Consider the following 27,918-nt stretch of genomic DNA (forward strand, 5'->3'; position numbering starts at 1 on the left):
TCATTGAATGAATGAATGAATGAATGTTTAACGACACCCCAGCACGAAAAATACATCGGCTATTGGGTATCAAACTATGGTAAATGGGAAAAACAAAAGTGATGATCAACATCAATATAAAAATTCAACAGTTAAATAAAAACACAGTGTAAAGGACTGTGTAAAAATACAAATGTCACAGATAGATATAATTAAAATTTAGAATAAAAAACTCAGTATCACGTAAAAATGGCAATAAAAGATCTGGATGGAATCGAAAGGATTCCATCACAGTTCGTGGTCCAAATATATCTTTTCGAATTTCTTTCAGAAACTGTTGATCTCATTGAAGACAACTGTAATTCAGATTTTACCAAAAAGTACACAGACGTGTGTTGCTAGGAAAGTAATATTTCAAAGGAAGGCCATTCAAAGGAAGGCCACTAGCATTAATTTCATGTCACATTTCAGTCTGCCTACCGTCACTCACATTAATTTAGAGATGAATTAATTTCAGGATCTATAGTATATTTTTCCACATGATACAATTAAATCGGTATATAGATTATCTATAGTATATTTTTCCACATGATACAATTAAATCGGTATATAGATTATCTATAGTATATTTTTCCACATGATACAATTAAATCGGTATATAGATTATCTATAGTATATTTTTCCACATGATACAATTAAATCGGTATATAGATTATCTATAGTATATTTTTCCACATGATACAATTAAATCGGTATATAGATTATCTATAGTATATTTTTCCACATGATACAATTAAATCGGTATATAGATTATCTATAGTATATTTTTCCACATGATACAATTAAATCGGTATATAGATTATCTATAGTATATTTTTCCACATGATACAATTAAATCGGTATATAGATTATCTATAGTATATTTTTCCACATGATACAATTAAATCGGTATATAGATTATCTATAGTATATTTTTCCACATGATACAATTAAATCGGTATATAGATTATCTATAGTATATTTTTCCACATGATACAATTAAATCGGTATATAGATTATCTATAGTATATTTTTCCACATGATACAATTAAATCGGTATATAGATTATCTATAGTATATTTTTCCACATGATACAATTAAATCGGTATATAGATTATCTATAGTATATTTTTCCACATGATACAATTAAATCGGTATATAGATTATCTATAGTATATTTTTCCACATGATACAATTAAATCGGTATATAGATTATCTATAGTATATTTTTCCACATGATACAATTAAATCGGTATATAGATTATCTATAGTATATTTTTCCACATGATACAATTAAATCGGTATATAGATTATCTATAGTATATTTTTCCACATGATACAATTAAATCGGTATATAGATTATCTATAGTATATTTTTCCACATGATACAATTAAATCGGTATATAGATTATCTATAGTATATTTTTCCACATGATACAATTAAATCGGTATATAGATTATCTATAGTATATTTTTCCACATGATACAATTAAATCGGTATATAGATTATCTATAGTATATTTTTCCACATGATACAATTAAATCGGTATATAGATTATCTATAGTATATTTTTCCACATGATACAATTAAATCGGTATATAGATTATCTATAGTATATTTTTCCACATGATACAATTAAATCGGTATATAGATTATCTATAGTATATTTTTCCACATGATACAATTAAATCGGTATATAGATTATCTATAGTATATTTTTCCACATGATACAATTAAATCGGTATATAGATTATCTATAGTATATTTTTCCACATGATACAATTAAATCGGTATATAGATTATCTATAGTATATTTTTCCACATGATACAATTAAATCGGTATATAGATTATCTATAGTATATTTTTCCACATGATACAATTAAATCGGTATATAGATTATCTATAGTATATTTTTCCACATGATACAATTAAATCGGTATATAGATTATCTATAGTATATTTTTCCACATGATACAATTAAATCGGTATATAGATTATCAAAATAGACCTAAGGAAGGAAGGAAATGCTTTATTCAACGACACACTCAACACAATTTATTTATGGATATATGGCATCATACATATGGTTAAGGACCACACAGATATATATAGAGAGAGGAAACCCACTGTCACCACTTCATGGGCTACTCTTTTCGATTAGCAGCAAGGGATAGTACATACCATGGCCTTTGTTAACCAGTTGTGGAGCACTGGCTGGAATGAGAAACAGCCCAATGGGTCCACCGACGGGGATCAATCCTAAACCGACCGTGCATTAAGCGAGCGCTTTACCACTGGGCTACATCCTGCCCCCAAAATGGACCTAAGATGTTCACAAGACATTGATAATTTTAATAGACACAAAATGGACCTAAGATGTTCACAAGACATTGATAATTTTAATAGACACAAAATGGACCTAAGATGTTCACAAGACATTGATAATTTTAATAGACACAAAATGGACCTAAGATGTTCACAAGACATTGATAATTTTAATAGACACAAAATGGACCTAAGATGTTCACAAGACATTGATAATTTTAAAATAAATTTAATTAAAAGAAAACCAAATTAATATCTGCGTTTCTTTTGTAGTTCAGAATACATATTCTGATTCTGATAATCATGAAAATAGTTCTGTCAGTTCTAGAAGAAATTAAATTACCGCAGTAGCTGGCAAAACAAAATGCTAAGTGCGGCTAATGGGCATTCATTTTACAGTATTCATTATTAAATTATCACAGTGGGACCAAGTACAAATGCAAATACATGTATATACAGTGAAACCAATCTAAACCGGATGATGTCAGGGACCTAATATTGATCCAATTTAGACAGGAACCTGTGTCACCTTTCAGAAATGAGAAAAATTCAGGACCATGAATCTTGGTCAGTTTTGACAGGATTCCGGTTTGTTCAGGGTCCGGTTTAGACAGGTTTCACTGTATATACATCTATGTATGTGTACAGTGAAATTCCTCTAAACCGGACACCCTGAGGACCAAGTAAAAAGTCTGGTATTAAGAGGTATCTGGTTTAGAGAGGTTCTCTTCTATACAGATATTTAAAAAGAGGAAATGAAAAACGTCCTGTTTTGAGGGAATTCTGGTTTTACACTATGTGTGACAGTGATTACACTATGTGTGATGGTGATTACACTATGTGTGATGGTGATTACACTATGTGTGATGGTGATTACACTATGTGTGACGGTGATTACACTATGTGTGACGGTGATTACACTATGTGTGACGGTGATTACACTATGTGTGACGGTGATTACACTATGTGTGACGGTGATTACACTATGTGTCATGGTGATTACACTATGTGTGATGGTGATTACACTATGTGTGATGGTGATTACACTATGTGTGACAGTGATTACACTATATGTGACAGTGATTACACTATGTGTGAAGTGATTACACTATGTGTGAAGTGATTATATACTGCATGATGGTGATTACACTATGTGTGATGGTGATTACACTATGTGTGATGGTGATTACACTATGTGTGACAGTGATTACACTATGTGTGATGGTGATTACACTATGTGTGATGGTGATTACACTATGTGTGATGGTGATTACACTATGTGTGATGGTGATTACACTATGTGTGATGGTGATTACACTATGTGTGATGGTGATTACACTATGTGTGACAGTGATTACACTGTGTGATGGTGATTACACTATGTGTGATGGTGATTACACTATGTGTGATGGTGATTACACTATGTGTGATGGTGATTACACTATGTGTGATGGTGATTACACTATGTGTGATGGTGATTACACTATGTGTGATGGTGATTACACTATGTGTGACGGTGATTACACTATGTGTGATGGTGATTACACTCTGCATGACAGTGATTACACTATGTGTGATGGTGATTACACTATGTGTGATGGTGATTACACTCTGCATGACAGTGATTACACTATGTGTGACAGTGATTACACTATGTGTGATGGTGATTACACTATGTGTGACAGTGATTACACTATGTGTGATGGTGATTACACTATGTGTGATGGTGATTACACTATGTGTGATGGTGATTACACTATGTGTGACAGTGATTACACTATATGTGACAGTGATTACACTATGTGTGAAGTGATTACACTATGTGTGAAGTGATTATATACTGCATGATGGTGATTACACTATGTGTGATGGTGATTACACTATGTGTGATGGTGATTACACTATGTGTGATGGTGATTACACTATGTGTGATGGTGATTACACTATGTGTGACGGTGATTACACTATGTGTGACGGTGATTACACTATGTGTGACGGTGATTACACTATGTGTGACGGTGATTACACTATGTGTGACGGTGATTACACTATGTGTGACGGTGATTACACTATGTGTGACGGTGATTACACTATGTGTGACGGTGATTACACTATGTGTGATGGTGATTACACTATGTGTGACAGTGATTACACTATATGTGACAGTGATTACACTATGTGTGAAGTGATTACACTATGTGTGAAGTGATTATATACTGCATGATGGTGATTATACTATGTGTGACAGTGATTACACTATGTGTGACAGTGATTACACTATGTGTGATGGTGATTACACTATGTGTGACAGTGATTACACTATGTGTGATGGTGATTACACTATGTGTGATGGTGATTACACTATGTGTGACAGTGATTACACTATGTGTGATGGTGATTACACTATGTGTGATGGTGATTACACTATGTGTGATGGTGATTACACTATGTGTGATGGTGATTACACTATGTGTGATGGTGATTACACTATGTGTGATGGTGATTACACTATGTGTGACAGTGATTACACTGTGTGATGGTGATTACACTATGTGTGATGGTGATTACACTATGTGTGATGGTGATTACACTATGTGTGATGGTGATTACACTATGTGTGATGGTGATTACACTATGTGTGATGGTGATTACACTATGTGTGATGGTGATTACACTATGTGTGACGGTGATTACACTATGTGTGATGGTGATTACACTCTGCATGACAGTGATTACACTATGTGTGATGGTGATTACACTATGTGTGATGGTGATTACACTCTGCATGACAGTGATTACACTATGTGTGACAGTGATTACACTATGTGTGATGGTGATTACACTATGTGTGACAGTGATTACACTATGTGTGATGGTGATTACACTATGTGTGATGGTGATTACACTATGTGTGATGGTGATTACACTATGTGTGACAGTGATTACACTATATGTGACAGTGATTACACTATGTGTGAAGTGATTACACTATGTGTGAAGTGATTATATACTGCATGATGGTGATTACACTATGTGTGATGGTGATTACACTATGTGTGATGGTGATTACACTATGTGTGATGGTGATTACACTATGTGTGATGGTGATTACACTATGTGTGACGGTGATTACACTATGTGTGACGGTGATTACACTATGTGTGACGGTGATTACACTATGTGTGACGGTGATTACACTATGTGTGACGGTGATTACACTATGTGTGACGGTGATTACACTATGTGTGACGGTGATTACACTATGTGTGACGGTGATTACACTATGTGTGATGGTGATTACACTATGTGTGACAGTGATTACACTATATGTGACAGTGATTACACTATGTGTGAAGTGATTACACTATGTGTGAAGTGATTATATACTGCATGATGGTGATTATACTATGTGTGACAGTGATTACACTATGTGTGACAGTGATTACACTATGTGTGATGGTGATTACACTATGTGTGACAGTGATTACACTATGTGTGACGGTGATTACACTATGCGTGACAGTGATTACACTATGTGTGATGGTGATTACACTCTGCATGACAGTGATTACACTATGTGTGATGGTGATTACACTATGTGTGATGGTGATTACACTCTGCATGACAGTGATTACACTATGTGTGATGGTGATTACACTATGTGTGACAGTGATTACACTATATGTGATGGTGATTACACTATGTGTGATGGTGATTACACTATGTGTGACAGTGATTACACTGTGTGATGGTGATTACACTATGTGTGATGGTGATTACACTATGTGTGATGGTGATTACACTATGTGTGATGGTGATTACACTATGTGTGATGGTGATTACACTATGTGTGATGGTGATTACACTATGTGTGATGGTGATTACACTATGTGTGATGGTGATTACACTGTGTGATGGTGATTACACTATGTGTGATGGTGATTACACTATGTGTGATGGTGATTACACTATGTGTGATGGTGATTACACTATGTGTGACAGTGATTACACTATATGTGACAGTGATTACACTATGTGTGAAGTGATTACACTATGTGTGAAGTGATTATATACTGCATGATGGTGATTACACTATGTGTGATGGTGATTACACTATGTGTGATGGTGATTACACTATGTGTGACAGTGATTACACTATGTGTGATGGTGATTACACTATGTGTGATTACACTATGTGTGATGGTGATTACACTATGTGTGATGGTGATTACACTATGTGTGATGGTGATTACACTATGTGTGAAGTGATTATATACTGCATGATGGTGATTATACTATGTGTGACAGTGATTACACTATGTGTGACAGTGATTACACTCTGTGTGACAGTGATTACACTATGTGTGATGGTGATTACACTATGTGTGACAGTGATTACACTATGTGTGACGGTGATTACACTATGCGTGACAGTGATTACACTATGTGTGATGGTGATTACACTCTGCATGACAGTGATTACACTATGTGTGATGGTGATTACACTATGTGTGACGGTGATTACACTCTGCATGACAGTGATTACACTATGTGTGATGGTGATTACACTATGTGTGACAGTGATTACACTATATGTGATGGTGATTACACTATGTGTGATGGTGATTACACTATGCATGACAGTGATTACACTATGTGTGACAGTGATTACACTATGTGTGATGGTGATTACACTATGTGTGATGGTGATTACACTATGTGTGATGGTGATTACACTATGTGTGATGGTGATTACACTATGTGTGATGGTGATTACACTATGTGTGATGGTGATTACACTATGTGTGACAGTGATTACACTATATGTGACAGTGATTACACTATGTGTGACAGTGATTACACTATGTGTGATGGTGATTACACTATTGATGGTGATTACACTGCATGATGGTGATTACACTATGTGTGATGGTGATTACACTATGTGTGACGGTGATTACACTATGTGTGACGGTGATTACACTATGTGTGACGGTGATTACACTATGTGTGACGGTGATTACACTATGTGTGACGGTGATTACACTATGTGTGACGGTGATTACACTATGTGTGACGGTGATTACACTATGTGTGATGGTGATTACACTATGTGTGATGGTGATTACACTATGTGTGATGGTGATTACACTCTGCATGACAGTGATTACACTATGTGTGACAGTGATTACACTATGTGTGATGGTGATTACACTATGTGTGACAGTGATTACACTATGTGTGATGGTGATTACACTATGTGTGATGGTGATTACACTATGTGTGATGGTGATTACACTATGTGTGACAGTGATTACACTATATGTGACAGTGATTACACTATGTGTGAAGTGATTACACTATGTGTGAAGTGATTATATACTGCATGATGGTGATTACACTATGTGTGATGGTGATTACACTATGTGTGATGGTGATTACACTATGTGTGACAGTGATTACACTATGTGTGATGGTGATTACACTATGTGTGATGGTGATTACACTATGTGTGACAGTGATTACACTATGTGTGACGGTGATTACACTATGTGTGACAGTGAGTACACTTTGTGTGAAGGTGTTTCAGCATACATGATAAAATCAAATCAACAGAGTAAACTACAGTCAACAACAGTCTTTCAAGACATCTGTGATTATAAAATCTGCCATCTAAGAATATATTATCCGTCTATAAAACTGGCAATATAAATGTATGTACCAATCCACTGCCATTTTTTTTGTAATGTTTATATTTTATCACTAATTGACTATATTGCTGGGTAATCTGGTGAAGCTGTATAAAGGTAGTACTAAACCAAATAACTTCCGGCTGGGTCAAAGTTTGAGGTGCACCAAACTTTTGATAGAGAAGTTAACACCACAAGTCTTGTGCCTGGTGATAAAATTCAGTGTGTTGGTTGTAAAAAAAAATAAGCTTCATCTGGGCAAAAAATGTACCCATATGTAATTTTATTTCATCTCATACCACTGTGTCAAGTAGCCGTGTGCTTAAAACATGTTTGGGTTACCTGTCCAAAAAAAAGTACTCAAATTTTGTGCAGAATTAGGGTAGTCATAGACGCTACCCATTATCTCTGAAATGACCCCTAATTTTTTCTGATTCACTTTAAGGGTGAGGTGTGGTAGTATTTATATCTGTGGTGTTTATGTCGATTGATACATGGCAGGTAGGAGTTTTAGCCATGCATGTTACTATTGTCGTCTATGGGATTTGATTTGGTAGTATACACCCTATAGAGGATTAAACCACCTACTGAAACTTCAGAAAAGAGCTACTAGAATGATTGTAGATACTAATCCTCTCTCAGTCTGCACCTCCATTCCAACATTTAATAATCATAATTGTACAAACTTAAAATTTGGATGTCATAGTTGATAATTTTGACAGAGAAAGTAAAGTTTATTTTGTTTAACAACACCACTAGAGCACATTGTTTTATTCATCATCGGCTGTTGGATATCAAACATTTGGTAATTTTGACATATAGCCTTAGAAAGGAAACACGCTACATTTTTCCATTAGTAGCAAGGATCTTTTATGTGCACCATCCCACAGACAGGATCGCACATACCACGGCCTGTGAGATTCAAGTCATGGAGCACTGGCTGGAATGAGAAATAGCCCCATGGGCCCACCTATGGGGATCGATCCCAAATTGACTGCACATCAAGCGAACGCTTTACCACTGGGATACATTCAGCCCATCATCATAATTGTATAATGTATAATGTATGTAATTTTATAACTTCATTTTATTTCAGATGTTTACAGGTTTGTTCATACTGTGACAGTGATTCAGCAGGGTTCCCACCTAGCATCTGGAAAATTAGAGTCAACATGATTCACAGGGTTTTATTTTGGGAGTCATGCATTCAAAAAATGGGAGTCATCTATGATGTATTTTTTAAATCACATAGTTAACTGAATAACAGTCTTGTTAATATTACATGCATATATTATATCCACTATTCTATCTGTATAATACATATACATGTCAGAGTTCTCGATGGGTGAAAATTAAATGAAGGTGGCCATGCGACACTGCACACTTTAAAAAACAACAATATTTACAAGAATTAAAACAATGGATATACATAATTCATGTATATCCAGTTTTTCTTTTGGCTTTTAGTTACCCAATACTGCATGTAACCTGCTTTGTAACATAGATTCATCTACGCAATAACAGTGGGATGTCAAAAAGTGCTACTGCTACTGGATCAAGAAATGTGGGGGGCAAATGCCCACCTCCTTTCTATGCCAGTGAATAATTATGACTAATTCCTATTGCAAGATATGCTCAACCATCTACATGTATTCAAAACAATAAAGAACAATAATAAAAACAAAACAAAAAACTAGATATATAGACCGAACTAAAAACTCGCAGCTGTTTAACCATGATCTGATATCCATAAACAGACCGTGGATTCGACATTATCGCGATTATCTAAATTCAAACTGAGGGCCGACTGTCACACTACATTAGCCACACTGTTTTTCACACTTAATTATGTTACGTTAAACATACTGATACGGCTGGAAACCAGTTAAACCACTCGTCTATTTTCTTTTTGAATTTCGTCGTCATTAGGTTTTAATGTATTTAAAAAAAAATGTTTTATGTAAAATCTATTGACATCGCAAATATTTTGTGTCAACCATGACACACACAGATTTTATTTAGGGAGTATTTTAGGTAAATATTGCATCAAATACATTAAATTATAATGTTGCACAGCTGCAATTTTTAAGTTTAAAAAATAGACAGAAACATTGGCTTGCTACTCTCTTTACTGATCTATAGCATGTACCGGTTATAAGTAAAAACAGGAATGGTGGGTTGAGTTAGTGAAAAAGTGATGTTTATGAATATCATATTGAAAAAAAAACCCACCCAAAACAAGCCAATACGTCCCATCCTCCTATAAAAATGTTTTTTTATAAATAATTTCAGTTTGGTTTAACATAAGAAGAAAAGTAAAAGTGTTTTGGAAATAACAAAAAAACACATTATTTTTGTGTGCAATTTGGAAATTAACTGGCTCAGAAATAAATAACTTGTAGTAAATTCCATAGTATAAAAAGGTGTTCCATGTGGGAAGGACTATAAATGTTCACATCAAGTAAGCACAGTTTGTAAACAACAAGATCATTTGATTGACCTCAATCGTATCATTTGGGCCAAATTCTAAAATTAAAACTGACTGCCAAATTTTCATTTGGCTAGGATTTTTTTGAAAAATAATTGAATTTAAATGTCATCATAAATATAGAATAATTAAAAGAAACATTTTGAAAAGAGTATTGCATGTTTGTTCGTAATTTGCTCTGTCAATGTCGCAACAGGACTGCTGGGAATAATTGATTAATATTGATAGTCAAAGAACACGATGTATGTAGGCTGTCTAGACAACAATATTACACTGGACCCTTTTTTTGAGTTTTATAATTGGCATCTCCTGCTTGCCCTCCCTTAGCTCCACGACAGTGACACAACAGAATGAGTACTGTAACAGATTTACATTATTTATGGTCATTCCTGTTCATATAGGTTGAGATGTAGCTCAGTGGTAGAGCACTCATCTGAAGGAAGGAAATGTTTTATTTAATGACATATACTCAACACATTTTATTTACAGTTATATGGTGTCGGACATATGGTTAAGGACCACACAGATATTGAGAGAGGAATCCCGCTGTCGCCACTTTATGAGCTACTCTTTTCGATAAGCAGCAAGGGATCTTTTATATGCACTATCCAACAGACAGGATAGTACATATCACAGCCTTTGTTACACCAGTTGTGGGGCATTGGCTGGAACGAGCAATAGCCAACTGTGCATCAAGCGAGTGCTTTACCACTGGGCTACGTCCTGCCACCTAGCACTCCCCTGAAATGCAATGAATTGTAGGACCAATCACCATCAATGGAATTGGACATTTCTAACCATTTTGGAACATCAAAAGCATTTACTCTTCTGTCTATGGAGAAAGTTAAAGTTTGTTTTGTTTAATAACATCACTGGAGCACATTGATTAATTAATTATTGGATGTCAAACATTTTGTAATTTTGACACGTTGTCATCAGAGGAAACCCGCTACATTGTTCCTAATGCAGCAAGGGATCTTTTATATGCATTTTTCCATAGACAGGATAGTACATACCACAGCCTTTGTCCAGTTGCGATGCATTGGTTGGAACGAGAAAAAACAGGCCACCAAATGATGCAGTATACCCAAGTTGAATTAATTTATTAGAACAGATATAATTGGGAATTTTCAGTGCAATCTTTTGGGAAGGGACTATGTCTGAACCCACAGAACATCTAAATAAATCCCTTCAAGTTCTGTGAGGTCTTTAGAGACAAAAAAAAAAAATGTTTTGTTTAACGACAACACTAGAGCACATTGATTTATTAATCATTGGCTATTGGATGTCAAACATTTAATAATTTTAGCATATGGTCTTCGAGAGAAAACCTAAATTTTTTCCATTAGTAGCAAGGGGTCTTTTATATGCACCATCCTACAGACAGGACAGCACATACCACAACCTTTTGATATACCCCATAAACTACCACAACCTTTTGATATACCCCATAAACTACTGTTATTTAGTGTATTTGTTTTCTGATAGTTTCTACCATCTAAACCCCATAAACTATTGTTATTTAGTGTCTTTGTTTTCTGGTAGCCTCTATCATCTGCACTCCATAAACTACTGCTATTCAGTGCATTATTTTCTGATAGCTTCTACCATCTACACCCCTTTAACTATTGTTATTCAGTGTATTTATTTTCTGGTAGCCTCTACCATCTAAACCCCATAAACTACTGTTATTTAGTGTATTTGTTTTCTGATAGCTTCTACCATCTAAACCCCATAAACTATTGTTATTTAGTGTATTTGTTTTCTGATAGCCTCTATCATCTACACCCCATAAACTACTGTTATTTAGTGTATTTGTTTTCTGATAGCCACTATCATCTACACCCCATAAACTACTGTTATTTAGTGTATTTGTTTTCTGATAGCTTCTACCATCTAAACCCCATAAACTATTGTTATTTAGTGTATTTGTTTTCTGATAGCCTCTATCATCTACACCCCATAAACTACTGTTATTCAGTGTATTTGTTTTCTGATAGCTTCTACCATCTAAACCCCATAAACTATTGTTATTTAGTGTATTTGTTTTCAGGTAGTCTCTGTCATCTACACTCCATAAACTATTGTGACTTAGTGTATTTGTTTTCTGGTAGCCTCTGTCAACTACACCCCATAAACTATTATTGTTATGACCATGAGGGTTTACTGTATTTTATTACCAGTGACAGATGACATTTTCAAGATATAGAAGTCATACACTATTAAAGAACAGGTGCACTTTGATTGGTTTCCAGTAAATGAGTGTAGTTACTAAAGGTCGGAGGATATATCAAAGAAGCAAGCGCTCAACTGGGTTTTACATTTTCCAAAGATGCAGCACGAAAACAGGAAATATAATGTGCCAGTATAGTATATTTTAATCAGGAAACAAAATTGCAATAACGCTTCAGGAAATTGAAAGAAAATACCTAATGGAAAATGGTTTAGTTTTAAGACATTTTATGATTTATATACCGGTAAGAGTTTTTTATAACTGGCCTTATGTGGAGATAGGGGTGTGCGTAATTATTTGAAAGTAAATCGGGGAGGAGGGGGAGGGGAAATAAAGAGAAAAAATATTTGATAAGAATGGGTTTTTTTTATATTGCCAATGAAACCAAACAATTTTCATTTTTGAGTAGAGAGAATTGCTGTGGAAGTGCTTCAAATTCCTATACCATCCATGAGATTATTACTAAAACATCCATAATCACACTCATCTAATTTTAATTGAGACATAATCAGAATTAACTCTATGTGGGGACTGTGACCATACAAATATTACGTAAAATGCTCGAGGGGGATAGGTGTAGGTCCAAATGTTATGTAGTATTACGGGGGAGGATGGGTGGGTGTACAGAACAGTATTATGTAACACAATGTTTTGTAGTACTTTTTTTAAAATAAAGGGCCCAGTCGTGATGACAATGTATAATGTAGATGGTTACAGCTACCCTACCCCGATCCATGAGATTATTTCTTAAACATCCCTGGTCATACCTCATCTATTTCAAGTGAGAAATAATCACGCAGCATTTCAGTCTTTGTCTTGAGGAAATCCACAATGTAAAGAGCCAGGTCTTCCTTTGGCCCATCGACCTCTGACCAACCACTTTCTTCTGAGTCCAGTGCCATCATAGCCAGGTCGTAAGCAGGAGCTGGTTCCTAGTCAACAAAACACAGTTAATATATCTTCACTAATACCATTCCACTACACACGGCTTATTTGTGGTAATTTATCTGAAGTTTTGTTTTGGTTTTTATACTTATTTTCGTGATTATATCCAATTAAAGTTCAAGCACGCTGTCCCGGGAACACACCTCAGCTATCTGGGCTGTCTGTCCAGGACAGTTAGTTAGTGGTTAGTTATTAGTTGTTAGTGAGTGAGACAGAAGTGGGTGTAATGGCCTTACATCCTCCCCACTAAGTTGTTAAACCTGCTCTGGATGGGAGCTGGTACCGGAGCGCGAACCCAGTATCTACCAGCCTCCGGTGGCTTAACAATCTCTGTTTGTCTTTTAATCAGTCAAGGTCACAAATAGTTGCTGATTACTAATCAACATAGCACATTAATATTAATACCAGAACTATACCGATAATACTACAGGCCTGCACAAATTGCATGAACGACCGTTTCATTCGTGCATCGGTTATGCCATTTTATTTGGCATACCCGATTTACCGTTCGTGTAAAATTTACTAAATGATTAATCCCGGCAACGTACCAACATAGTTTTATCGCGAGTACAAACATTAGACTTGTTCCCAAGGCAGTGCTTTTTCATAGCATGTAATGTAACCAGTCAAGTTTGTATAAATATCTTGCGAAGTAGGTGCATTCCCATTGGTTGTTAGAAGGCGTTATAGCCGAATTTAACCAATAAAAAATGGCAATATTGTGATGGTCATTACAATCTCGAACTGGATCAGCAACCAGGGTAAACCAGAGTCACAGTGACACTATTATTAATGGTAATTCCGAATTGGATAGTGACAGTGACGACGACGACAGTGTCAGCGATAATAACAGTGACAGTTCCTCAGATGAGGAGGACGGCACCAAGTCTCCCACTCAGGACTGAATGTCATGACATATTGTATACACATAAAATACTAATATTATTAAATTAGTGGTAAAAGATTGCCTTCTTATTTATTCACACGTAACTACACACACATGATGATGTGTTTTATATATAATAGGTCAAACCTGACATTCACTATGTTTTGGTAATTTATTACAATAGTTCTAATAATTATTATTATTTTTAAATCTCTTAAACATTTGTATGTACATATACTTTTTACTTACCATTGCTACTCTCTTGTTTCTCAAAATTAAGTATATATATATATTTAAATTATAAAGAAAAAAACCAGGTTATGCAAACCAAAATCTTCTGGCATATCCCCTGTTCAGGTTATGCAAATTTTAAATTTGCACAGGCCTGTACTATCTGACTATATATTTGTATTTTTTTGCTAATTTGTCTTGAGACATTTCTACATATTTTATGCCATGGCCAGGTCCTAATTAGGTGCTTAGTGGAACTTGTATTTAGCACCTACATACAGAATAGATACAGAAGTTTTATGCCATGGCCAGGTCCTAATTAGGTGCTTAGTGGAACTTGTATTTAGCACCTACATACAGAATAGATACAGAAGTTTTATGCCATGGCCAGGTCCTAATTAGGTGCTTAGTGGAACTTGTATTTAGCACCTACATACAGAATAGATACAGAAGTTTTATGCCATGGCCAGGTCCTAATTAGGTGCTTAGTGGAACTTGTATTTAGCACCTACATACAGAATAGATACAGAAGTTTTATGCCATGGCCAGGTCCTAATTAGGTGCTTAGTGGAACTTGTATTTAGCACCTACATACAGAATAGATACAGAAGTTTTATGCCATGGCCAGGTCCTAATTAGGTGCTTAGTGGAACTTGTATTTAGCACCTACATACAGAATAGATACAGAAGTTTTATGCCATGGCCAGGTCCTAATTAGGTGCTTAGTGGAACTTGTATTTAGCACCTACATACAGAATAGATACAGAAGTTTTATGCCATGGCCAGGTCCTAATTAGGTGCTTAGTGGAACTTGTATTTAGCACCTACATACAGAATAGATACAGAAGTTTTATGTTTCTAGTTTGTGTTAGAGTCTTTCTACATTGTTCTGTAGTCTAAGATCCTTCTCAGATTGTAAATATAGATGATGCTTCCTAATCAACAATATGGCCAAACAAGAACTTGCAGAAAAATTATTTTAAGATATGTCACCATGACTATATCATCAAGCCTTCAATATGGCTTGTACTTATGTCATGTCATGTCATAGGGTTTTACGTGCACATTCAGAACAAGCTGTTGTAGTGCACGCCTGTCGTGGGTGCAAGAGCCGGCCTTGGCCGGCTCCTCCGTCCATGACAGGAAAGGTGGGGGGAGGGGAGAGGAGGGACCGCCTGCACTGGCAGGTGCAAGGGAGCACCAGCAGCCCGATCAAATCGGTAGCAGGCGGGTGGTGGTGGTGGTGGTGCTATGGAATTTGAATGGAGCAGTTAAATGCCAAAGAGAAAAGGGTGCGCAATTTTGATTGAGGGAATTTGGCGCAATTTTGAACGGTCGGTCGAAAGGTAAATGGCCGAGCTAATATAGGTTTTGTTATTAGTGAATCGAGAGTAGCTCGTTAATTTTAGACCTTTACAATGCTGTGGTGTCTCCCTAGGCTGCCATTAGGGCTTGTACTTTTTAACGATTTCTTTATATAGTTGGTCTTAGGGTGTGTTTACACGTTTGTTTAAAAAATAAACGACAGTACAAGGTGTTGGTTAATTCCTAATCAAGACTATGATTAGAATAAGTCAAACTAATTTTTATTTCTCAATAATGTGAGGGGTTTTTTTAACTCGAGAAATGCTAACATATGTGGGTGGTTTTAAAACTAGGGTTTAAATACTGAACACTGAAATTTGAAGGTATATTTTCAGTCAGAACTTTAGATTGCGTACATAAAACAAAATGTAACCTATAAGATGCCATTAATGCACTTGTACAAATCACAACATTGAAATATTGAATCAAATGTACAAATCACAACACTGAAATAACAAATAAAATTTTAAAGCTTAAAATTTAAACAAAATACTTACGGAAAGTCTAAGAATACCAAAATTTCCAAAGTCATACATCATAATCTGGTAGAAAAGTTCTCGGCTGAAAAGATAAAAAATACAACTAAGTTTCATGTAGCCTACAAATAACAAAGTGTCAAACTGCAAGAAAACAGGAAATGAAATGAATGAATGAATGAATGAATGAAAGAAAAAAAGAAAGAAAGAAAGAAAGAAAGAAAGAAAGGAAGGAAATGGTTTATTTAACAATGCACTCAACACATTTTATTTACAGTTATATAGTGTCAGACATATGGCTAAAGACCACATAGATATTGAGGGAGGAAACCCACTGTCGCCACTTCATGGGCTATTTTTTTTCGATTAGCAGCAAGGGATCCCATAGATAGGATAGCATATACCACAGCCTTTGATGCACCAGTCGTAGTGCACTGTCCGGAGCGAGAAATAGCCCAATGGGCCCACTGACGGGGATCGATCCCAAACTGACAGCGCATCAAGCAAGCTCTTTACCACTGGGCTACGTCTCGCCCCCAGGAAGGAAGGAAGGAAGGAAGGAAGGAAGGAGGAATGTTTTATTTAACAACACATTTTATTTACAGTTATATGGTGTCAGACATATTATGGTTAAGGACCACACAAATAATGAGGAAACCCGCTGCCGTCATGCAATGGGCTATTCTTTTTGATTAGCAGTAAGGGATTTTTATATACAGCATCCCACAGACAGGATACCACATACATGTAGCACTGGCTGAAATGAGAAGTAGCCCAAAGGTACCACCAATATGGATAGATTCTCGACCGACCGGGCATCAGGCGAGCATTTCACTACTAGGCTACATCCCAAACCTCGATCCAACAAAGAATGGTGTCTTTTAATTATATCCACATTTGTATGTATAGGACAGCACGTTCCAAAGTATTTGATGTATCAGTCAAGGGGACCTGGGTGAAATGGGAAAATCCCCATACAGGGTCCAGTCTGTATTTTAAGTGAACACTTTGCTACAGAGCTGGCACATCCAACCAGATCTCGCAGTTTAAGGGTAGCTATCACCATACATGTAGCTCCCTTAAGTCTAGTTTAAGGAGAGTGATTTTTAGCTCCTTTTAGCATATGAATTTATATGGTATCAGGATGGTTCTAATCTAAGATAAAGGAGCAATAAATCACTCCACTCAATTTGTTTCACCTCCAGGTCTGTCCTGCCCTATTTAGGATAGAAGAAGTTTGTCTTACAACACCACTGGAGCACATTGATTAATTAATCACTGGCTATTGGATGTCAGTATTTAGGATAGAGGTCAGTAGGTTAGTAACAGAACTGGAAGCCTGCAGCTGTGAAATAGATTTATTACTGGTTAACACCAAGGGGTAGTTAGGACCAATGCACAGCTTATGAAATACCAGTTAAAGGATAAGCACAAACTCCATGGGTCCCTGCACTGACCTAATAATGACTTTATCTTAAAGCCTATAGCATATGGGAACTGGCTACCAGCTGAGCAAAACATCGCTCAAGACATTCTGCTCAGCTAATAATGTCATAGTATATTATTGAGTTTGCCTGAAAATATATTCCACCACACACCTCATATCCAAGATTATAAGCAATTCAAGAACGTTTTTTTGTCAAAGTCTAAAACTACAGTGAACTTTGTCCAAACAGGCATCTGTCTAAAATGCATTTCTGTGTAACCTGGCACAGTTTTAAAGGCCCATCCAGCTACCATTAATTTATAAGGAACAAAACTCTGCTTACACTGGATGCTGTCTATTCCAGACTTTGGATGCAAATTAAAGGACAAAAGAATGGTTATGTAGTAATTAGCTCTATTACACCGGCACGTGATGTAACCTCTACTGTCTGCCAATGGTCATCTTTTAAACAATGACGGCAGTTCCCAAGTAATTAGGACACCTAAGTCTTTGAAGGCTTAATAAACAATGAACCACACCTGTTGTAACGGGTGTAGGTAGCAAGATAAATCAAACTTTTATTTGTATGTCTTCATACCTGCATTGTATTATACCAATCTGTTGTTTAGTACCTGCATAAATATGAATGACACTTCTATTTTGCATTGTCTTACTGAATTTGCAATGGTGTAGCAACCAAAAAATGGCAATGTATCGAACACTCCATAGAACATGAAGTGAAATTAATCGATGAATTTTCATCAAATCCTCTGTGTAAACAGAAATATGTAGCTTTGAAATTCAAGATCGGAAGACAGACAGTATCAAGATATATAAATACGTAGTGAATATTACCGACAATTGTATGAGGACAATATTTCGGTAGAGAAAACAAATAGTTAACAGCAAGTTCGAACATTTGAATGGTTTCTTAGAAACGCAGATATCATTCAGGTTTATACCAATCATTAAAACAAGTATTGCTTAGCCTTGCTTTCACATGTTTGACACAGTCCAAATGTTTTGTAATATGACGTTTTATTTACGTTGGTATTTTCTCATCAGTATATCACAGGAACCGTAACTCTGGATGAACTCTGTCTACACCGGCATATTTCATAGATCCCAAGTGAATCCAGTTTAGACAAAGAGTCCACTGTATAACCGTAACCCTAATGTTCAAACAGAAAAAAACAACTCAACATACAATATTTCAGCTTCAATTAAATTACATTGCAGATGGAATATTTTATGCCCATAACATATTGCTTGAGATTTTGCCTTGTATAATCACAAGAAAATATTGTGATTTATATTTGTTGTCCTGCAAGACGAAAACCTCATCATGTGTGGGCAATGTAAGCTAAGTGCTAAGCTAAAACAAGCAACCGATCAATGGAACTGTGATCTAAAAACAAATTATTTTTAAAATAGTGACTCACTGTCACAGCGTTATTAATCAGGCCCATTGGGCTATTTCTCGCTCCAGCCCACAACTGATACATCACAGGTCATGGTATGTGCTATCCTGTCTATGGGATGGTGCATATAAAAGATTCTTGCTGCTAATCGAAAAGAATAATCCATGAAGTGGCGACAGCGGGTTTCCTTCCTAAATATCTGTGTGGTCCATAACTGTATGTCCGACGTCATATAACCGTAAACAAAAATGTGTTGAGTGCGTTGTTAAATAAACCATTTCCTTCCTTCAGTTGACTCATCATATAGGGGTGGGATGTAGCCCAGTGGTAAAGTGCTCGCTTGATGCGTGGTCAGTCTGGGACTGATCTGTCAGTGGGCCCATTGGGCAATTTCCAGGGAACATTTTGTGATTAGCGATATTTCTAGTCAATTAAAAATTGATTAGCAACTACTGTTTAACGTGATACTGAACAAAATGTTCCTCGATTTCTCGTTCCAGCCAGTTTACCACAACTGGAAATCAAAGGTTGTGAGTATGTGCTATTCCCTCAGTGGAGTGGCCAGTGCATATAAAAGGTCCTTAGCTACTAATGGAAAAATGTAGCCGGTTTCCTCTCTAAGACTATATGTTAAAATAGTCAATGATAATAAAATTAATGTGCTCTAGACGTGTACGCCAGTGTGACCTGGAGCCTCAGACACTTCCGCAACTGTCACATGCACTGCAGGAAGAATGGGCTAGGATTCCACGTTCCCGGATTCAGAGACTCATTCAGTCTATGCCAAGGAGATGTCGCACAGTGATTGCTGCTCCTGGTGGCCACACAAGGTACTGATTTCAGTGCCCTCATGCGACACTGTTTGGTGATGGAAACACCTCCACTGCCGTCAGTCCATAGTAAGAACATTGTCACATACTCATGTCAAATTTTACTGTGATACGATCATAAATAACGGTCACGAACAAGCTTCATTCTGTCAAGCCAGTCCTGCGAGTGGCAGTCCTCCTACAGGCGGTACAGGAAGGATGAAGTAGTCTTGTGCCGTGCCCGCATATTTGACGCCTTCATTTATTTTAACTCTCTAGTGCCAAAGTACTCAAAATAAATATAAAAAATTATCATATTCATTCAACTTACAGGTGTTAGCGTACATTGAACACTTACATGTTAATTTTTTAATTTTCATAAATTTGTATATACTTTTCATAATGTAGCATATATCTGCTACTTTGGGCAGTTAAGGAAAAAGTAGTATATATGCTACATGTTATTAATCTTGTAAAATACATTATTATGGCATATACCTGTCCAAGACCATAAGGTGAAATAATTTTTGTCTCATAAACTTGATAGAAAATAAGTTGCCTTCGTGCCCCTCTTTTGAAGGGAAAGTTTGCCTATGTACCCTCCAACTTACTTTGGTGCCCTAATTTTTGTTATTAAAACGAAGGCAACACTTGCCGTGCCCTCCAAAAATTAAAATTTGATCCCAGCATTCATTACAACCTAACATCATCCCATTGAACCAGCCTCGGTGGCGTCGTGGTTAGGCCATCGGTAAACAGGCTGGTAGGTACTGGGTTCGGATCCCAGTCGAGGCATGGGATTTTTAATCCAGATACTGACTCCAAACCCTGAGTGAGTGCTGCGCTAGGCTCAATGGGTAGGTGTAAACCACTTGCACCGACCAGTGATCCATAACTGGTTCAACAAAGGCCATGGTTTGTGCTATCCTGCCTGTGGGAAGCGCAAATAAAAGATCCCTTGCTGTTAATCGGAAAGAGTAGCCCATGAAGTGGCGACAGCAGGTTTCCTCTCAAAATCTGTGTGGTCCTTAACCATATGTCTGACGCCATATAACCGTAAATAAAATGTGTTAAGTGCGTCGTTAAATAAAGCATTTCTTTCTTTCATCCCATTGGTCCAGACATAGTAATGGGAGTTTGTTAATGTTTTGATGAACGTAAAAATTACGCCATCAGGGAACGTCATATCTAATGACATCATTTTATATGGGCAAGTTATCTTTTTGAGCGTTACTGTTTATGGATAAAAAGTAATTCAAAATAAAGTATGACGTTTTAGTGTTATTGTTAGCAAGTATGTTTCAAATTTAATTATAAGTATTGTCTGTTATTTCTTTTATGTTCATCTGGGTATGAACAAAAAAAATCATCCGCAAACTTATGTGAGAATGATTGTTTTTGTTCATACCCTGCTGAACATAAAAGAAATAACAGACAATACTTAAATAACATTGCAAGCTACATGCACATATCGGTAATTAAGCTGACCATGTCTGGTGTTTTCCTCACCGGGCATTAACCAATCAAGCTAATACGGGCTATCTGATCATCGTTTTTTACACATTAACCATTTATTACCTAATGCAGCTTATCTGGTGTAGCGGGCGTATAGCGTGAAATTACGGTATGGCAACAAAAATAAAATGTTAAGCGATTGCCTTGCAAGTGTATAAGTTCAAATGTTAGGTTTCAGATAAGATGTACATACAAAATATTACCCACATTTTTAAATTTAGTTTAGTACTGTGTTCCTGATTCCATCTAATTGCACAGTTCAGAAAATTAGTATTAAAACATTTCCTCCACATGTTGCCACAGAAATAACTAATTAATATGCGAGATACGCTATAATATTTCCATGTACTATACAGATATCTATATTATATACAGTAATCTATATCATATATCACACTTATAAAAGTGCAATGTTCGGTGTCATAAATATAACATCTAATATTATTACCATATGCATCAAAATATTTTGGTACACATGTATGTCCCACTAAGCATGTAAATTAGGTCATCACAGCTGGATGTCACCTGACTGATGAATGCCATGATATTGCTGGAATTATATATTTCCACTGACAAAGCATATGTGACAAATCAGGACCAGCCTCACTGGTGTCGTGGTTAAGCCATCGTACATAAGGCTGGTAGGTACAGGGTTCGCAGCCCAGTACCGGCTCTCACCCAGAGTGAGTTTTAACAACTCATTGGGTAGCTGTAAGACCACTACACCCTCTTCTCTCTTTCTAACCACTAACTACTAACTCACTGTCCTGGACAGACAGCTCAGATAGCTGAGGTGTGTGCCCAGGACAGCATGCTTGAACTTTAATTGGATACAAGCATGAAAATGAAATGAAATGAAATGTCAAATCAGGCCGTAATACATTCGAGAACACATGTTCATACAAATTAATATATCTTTTCCAGTTATAAAATAAAATATTCCAAAACCATTTGGTAGGCTTTGTGTGATAAATAAGACAAATGGGCAGATTATATGATTATACAGTGAAACCTGTGTAAACCGGACCCTAAACAAACCAGAATCCAGTCAACAATCAACACATTTTATTTACAGTTATATGGCATCGGACATATGGTTAAGGACCACACAGATATTGAGAGTGGAAACCTGCTGTTGCCACTTCATGGGCTACTCTTTTCGATTAGCACCCTCCCACAGACAGGATAACACATACCACGGCCTTTGATATACAAGTCGTGGTGCACTGGCTGGAGCGAGAAATAGCCCAATGGGCCCACTGACGGTGAATACTTTTACCACTGGGCTACGTCCCGCCCCATCAAAACCAGAATTCACTCAAAACCGGACATTTTTCATGGTCCCTAATTAAAAATCAGTACAGAACTTAATCTCTCTAAAACAGATACCTCTTTTAACTGGACATTTAACTTGGACCCGAGGGTGTCCAGTTTACAGGGATTTCACTATGGTATATAATACATAGTTTTAAACAAGCTCCAGTTAATTCTGTTATAGGAGCTAAAAGCTAACTCGCCTGAGCTGCTTGGGGTGTAGAATCAAATCTCCTCACAGACCTATTTGGTTTGATCCCATCCCAACCAGTGCATCACAACTTGTACATCAAAGAGCATGACATGTGCTGTCTATGCAGTCTATGCAGAAACAGCACAAAAAAAGATCCCTTGCTACTAACAAAAAAACAGTGTTTCCCTGGAAGATTACCCCCTATATATGGCAGAATTATCAAATATTTGACATGCAATAGTTGACGAATAATGAATTAATGTGCTTTAATGAAGGTATTTACAAGCCCCCCCCAAACCCCCCCCCCCCCACTGCCCAAATCTTGTAATTTGGATTCTGCTAAATTGTTCAGTAAATTTAATAACCATAAACCAATAACCCAATGATGTGAAAGAGGAGCAGTGCACAAAGTCTGTTCTTGAATAGCAGTTAATAAGAAAAACAAAGTCATATGATATGGCTTGCATGTTCATGTAATTGCTAGTTAAAAATCAATCAATCTAGCACAAGGCCAGACAGTTTTTAATAAAGTGGGTATGAACCATTAATCTCAGATGACATCACATTCTTCACTTTTTGTAAGACTTTTTGTAAAAAAGCGGCTATTCCCCAAAATGGGACGCCACTAGAGCACATTTTTTTATCTTATTATCGGCTATTGGACGTCAAACATCTGGTCATTCTGACACTGTTTTTTTTTTTTAGAGGAAACCCGCTGTCACCACATAGGCTACTCTTTTATGACAGGCAGCAAGGGATGTTTTATTTGCACTTCCCACAGGCAGGATAGCACAAACCATGGCCTTTGTTCAACCAGTTATGTATCACTGGTCAGTGCAAGTGGTTTTACACCTACCCATTCACTCAGGGTTTGGAGTCGGTATTTGGATTAAAAATCCCATGCCTCGACTGGAATCCGAACCCAGTACCTACCAGCCTGTAGACCGATGGCCTATCCATGACGACACCGAGGCCGGTCTCTATTCAGTCCCAAATGCAAATTTAATTTTACATCGCTATGTCAATGAAAGCTATCCATAACAAGTATTCTGAGAGTACTGATAAAGCAATACCTGATCCCAAATTCTCGTATCTCCTAAGAGCCATAACTCTGTCCAAAATGGGTAAATGAAGGTCAAACTTGATTTGTAAAATACCAGCCTTGCATGGTGGTGTCATGGTTAAACCAGGTAAATCTAGGTACAGGGTTCGCAGCCCGGTACTGGCTCCTACCCAGATTGAGTTTTAACAACTCACTACACCCTCTTCTCTCTCACTAACCACTAATCACTAACAATTAACCCACTGTCCTAGACAGACAGTTCATATAGCTGAGGTGTGTGTCCAGGACAGCGTGCTTGAACCTTAATTGGATATAAGCATGAAAATAAGTTGAATGAATGATTTGCAACATTACATGATAGAGCTATACACAAAATGTCAAATCAGTACCTTGAGGCATTGTGAAAAAAAAAAGTCTGAAAAATTATGTGGGACAAATGGACAGACAGACAGACACAGACAAACAGACAGACAGAAAGACAGAAAGACAGACAGAAAGGACAGAGGTAGGGGATTAAAAAGCATTATCAAAACTGTCAGCATTACGAAATTTTTAACATCAAATAGCAGATGATTAATTAATTGATATAATCTACTAGTGTAACTAAAAATTATTTTTTTTAACTGTTAATGAATTTACCTCAGTTTTGTTGTGTTTACGAGGTACAGTTTCGTCTGATGTTGAACAAGAGCATATTCTTCCGAGACACATCCAACAAACGTGTGATTCTGGACCAATTCTCGCAACCCTAGAACAACAACATTCATTATAAAATGTCATTTCAGAATTTGAATGTAACTACATTTACAATTGTTATTCATCCTATTCATTGAGTATGTTGACGAGACATATCTAGTAATAATTGGTAGTAAAAATTGTTAGATACATTTATTCTCCTGGGCTTACAAGAAAACAGAGGTCGAAATAACAACATTTGATAATTTTTCAATATTATAAAAATCCTCATAGCTACTATATAGCCTTTCTAGCAGAAATAATAATAAACACCAGACCAAAAGTGCATGTACTCTATCTAGGTGGTTATGGGTTTGAAATATTTTGAAATTGGACACTGTATTTCATGTGCTTAGACAAATTTTATAACAGCTTTTCTCCTACTATCATCTATCTGAAAAAAACACCCAAAAACATTAATTTCCAAGATTTTAGGGTACATAACGTTACCCTCTGTACCCTTTGGCAGAATTAGGACCAACTTGCATGAACTATGAAATGAAATTAGGACCAACTTGCATGAACTATAAACTGAAATTAGGAATATACTTGCATAAACTATGAACTGAAATTAAGAATATACTTGCATAAACTATGAACTGAAATTAGGAATAATATACTTGCATGAACTATAAACTGAAATTAGGAATATACTTGCTGAATAAACTGAGTCAGTTGTTAAATGGACACTCCCACACTTTCTGCTATAGCTACTAAAATTTCATTTCAACTTTATTTTCGTGCTTATATCCAATTAAGGTTCAAGCACACTGTCCTGGGCACATGCCTCAGCTATCTGAGCTGTCTGTCCAGGACAGTGGGTTAGTTGTTAGTGGTTAGTGAGAGAGAAGAGGGTGTAGTGGTCTTACATCTACCCATTGAGTCGTTAAAACTTGCTCTGGGTATGAGCCGGTACCGGGCTGCGAACCCTGTACCTACCAGCCTTAAGTCCGATGGCTTAACCACAACACCACCAAGGCCAGCTACTAAAAAGTGTAATCCATATGGTAAGAAAAGACAAACTGCAAAACATGGTGGATTTCCCTGGAGATGAAGCCTTTAATCAAGGAAATACCGTATTACATTAATTATTATTAAAGTTCTGGGGACCATTTATGCCCAAGGGGTACATGACCGATAACAAATTTAGCTATAAATGACATTATATACAATTTCACTTGGGGGAGCAACATACATGTAATTGCCACACTGCCCAGCACCAGTCAATTCAGTAGCCGCGAGTACACATTAAAGTTGGGTTAGAGCATGTCATGGGTCGTGCCAAGAATGTTTTCATCATGTCTCCTATGTATATATGAAGAGTTGTTAGTTTCTTTCTCATTTACCAGAAATAAAATAAATTGCAGGACAAATACATTGAGTGCTAAGAAATGTCAAGGATTTCCTTCTTCACATTCATGCCGATCAGTCGACATAATTAAATAACAGGAAACCCGCTACATTTTTCCCATTAGTAGCAAGAAGTGTTCGAAATAAGCACTTGTCCATTTGTGAAAATCTGCTCGGACAAACAAAATGTACCTTGGTGGTTGTCCACAGGACAAGTAAAAATTTTCAATCAAGTTTCATTTTGAGCAATGAAAAACATCGTCCATGTACTTGAATAAAACAAACTATTTATTTGGACAAGTGAAAATATTGTCGGACAAGTCGATTTCTAGATGAGTTTGTCTGGTGGACTAGGGGAAAATTCTGCTTATTTCTATCACTGGCAAGGGATCTTTTATATGCACCATCCCACAGACAGGATAGCACATATCACGGCCTTTAATATACTAGTCATGGTGCACTGGCTAGAACGAAAAATAACAACAGACCAATTAACTATATAAACAATAACTGTGTAAGTTAGTTTTGTATGCTAGTGCAGTGTACCGGCCTCAGTGGTGTCGTGGTTAAGCCATCGGACATAAGGTGTAATTAACCATTTACTGTTGCTAATTAACATCAAAGAAGTAAGAAAGGCGCTTAAAATTTCCAGGGAATATCTTTGGGTGCCTGTCCGGATTCATTGCATAACCTTTTATTTAAATTGGCTGAGTGGATAGCCAGAGGGGGCTTGCAATTGTGACTGGGAAACAAGCAGTGTTAATTATGTGGCAGGGATTCATGGATCGAACTTTGGTAAATATAACTGTCACTGGGAACCAGTACCTGTTACTGGCTAGTAATGAAGACTGGTATATTATACGAAATTAATGATTATATTGTAGAAAAACCTAACATATATACTCTTGTTGGTGTAGTTGAGTATACTGATTTAATTGGCCATCAGTCGATTAATCCAGTATTACCAGTAGTTTAGTCAGCTAAGTTACACTTAGAATCAATTATCTTCATGTAACGACTAAGTGCCATGATAGGTGTAATTAACCATTTACTGTCGCTAATTAACACCAAAGAAGTAAGAAAGGCGCTCTTAATTCAAGCCTTTCCAGGGAATATCTTTGGGTGCCCGCAGTGATGTCTGATTCATTGCATATCCTTTTGTTTAAATTGGCTGAGTGGATAGCCAGAGGGGGCTTGCAATTGTGACTGGGAAACAAGTGATGTCTGATTCATTGCATAACCTTTTGTTTAAACTGGCTGAATGGATAGCCAGAGGGGGCTTGCAGTTGTGACTGGGAAACAAGCAGTGTTATGTGGCAGGGATTCATGGTTCGAACTTTGGTAAATATAATTATTGTTGATGTGCCTAAGATGTGTTAATGTTAGAGGCGGGTTTCTTGATAGTAGAATGTGTTCTCTGTTATATGGTCTGG

At 36.5% G+C, this 27,918-nt stretch overlaps 1 protein-coding gene across 1 annotated transcript in view; it reads right to left on the reverse strand.

The window, feature by feature from the left end:
* The window catches only part of LOC121382358 (DNA mismatch repair protein Mlh1-like), a 273,672-nt gene that overhangs the window by 20,140 nt on the left and 225,614 nt on the right, over positions 1-27,918 (reverse strand). Inside the window, exons 15-17 of the mRNA XM_041511944.1 lie at positions 25,040-25,148; positions 16,681-16,744; positions 13,524-13,688 (exon numbers count right to left, since the gene is read on the reverse strand). Of these exons, the coding sequence (XP_041367878.1) occupies positions 13,524-13,688; positions 16,681-16,744; positions 25,040-25,148 (338 nt within the window). The remainder of the gene's footprint in view (positions 1-13,523; positions 13,689-16,680; positions 16,745-25,039; positions 25,149-27,918) is intronic.

The sequence above is a fragment of the Gigantopelta aegis genome, chromosome 9, assembly GCF_016097555.1.
Source record: "Gigantopelta aegis isolate Gae_Host chromosome 9, Gae_host_genome, whole genome shotgun sequence".
In the NCBI taxonomy this organism is placed as follows: domain Eukaryota; kingdom Metazoa; phylum Mollusca; class Gastropoda; order Neomphalida; family Peltospiridae; genus Gigantopelta; species Gigantopelta aegis.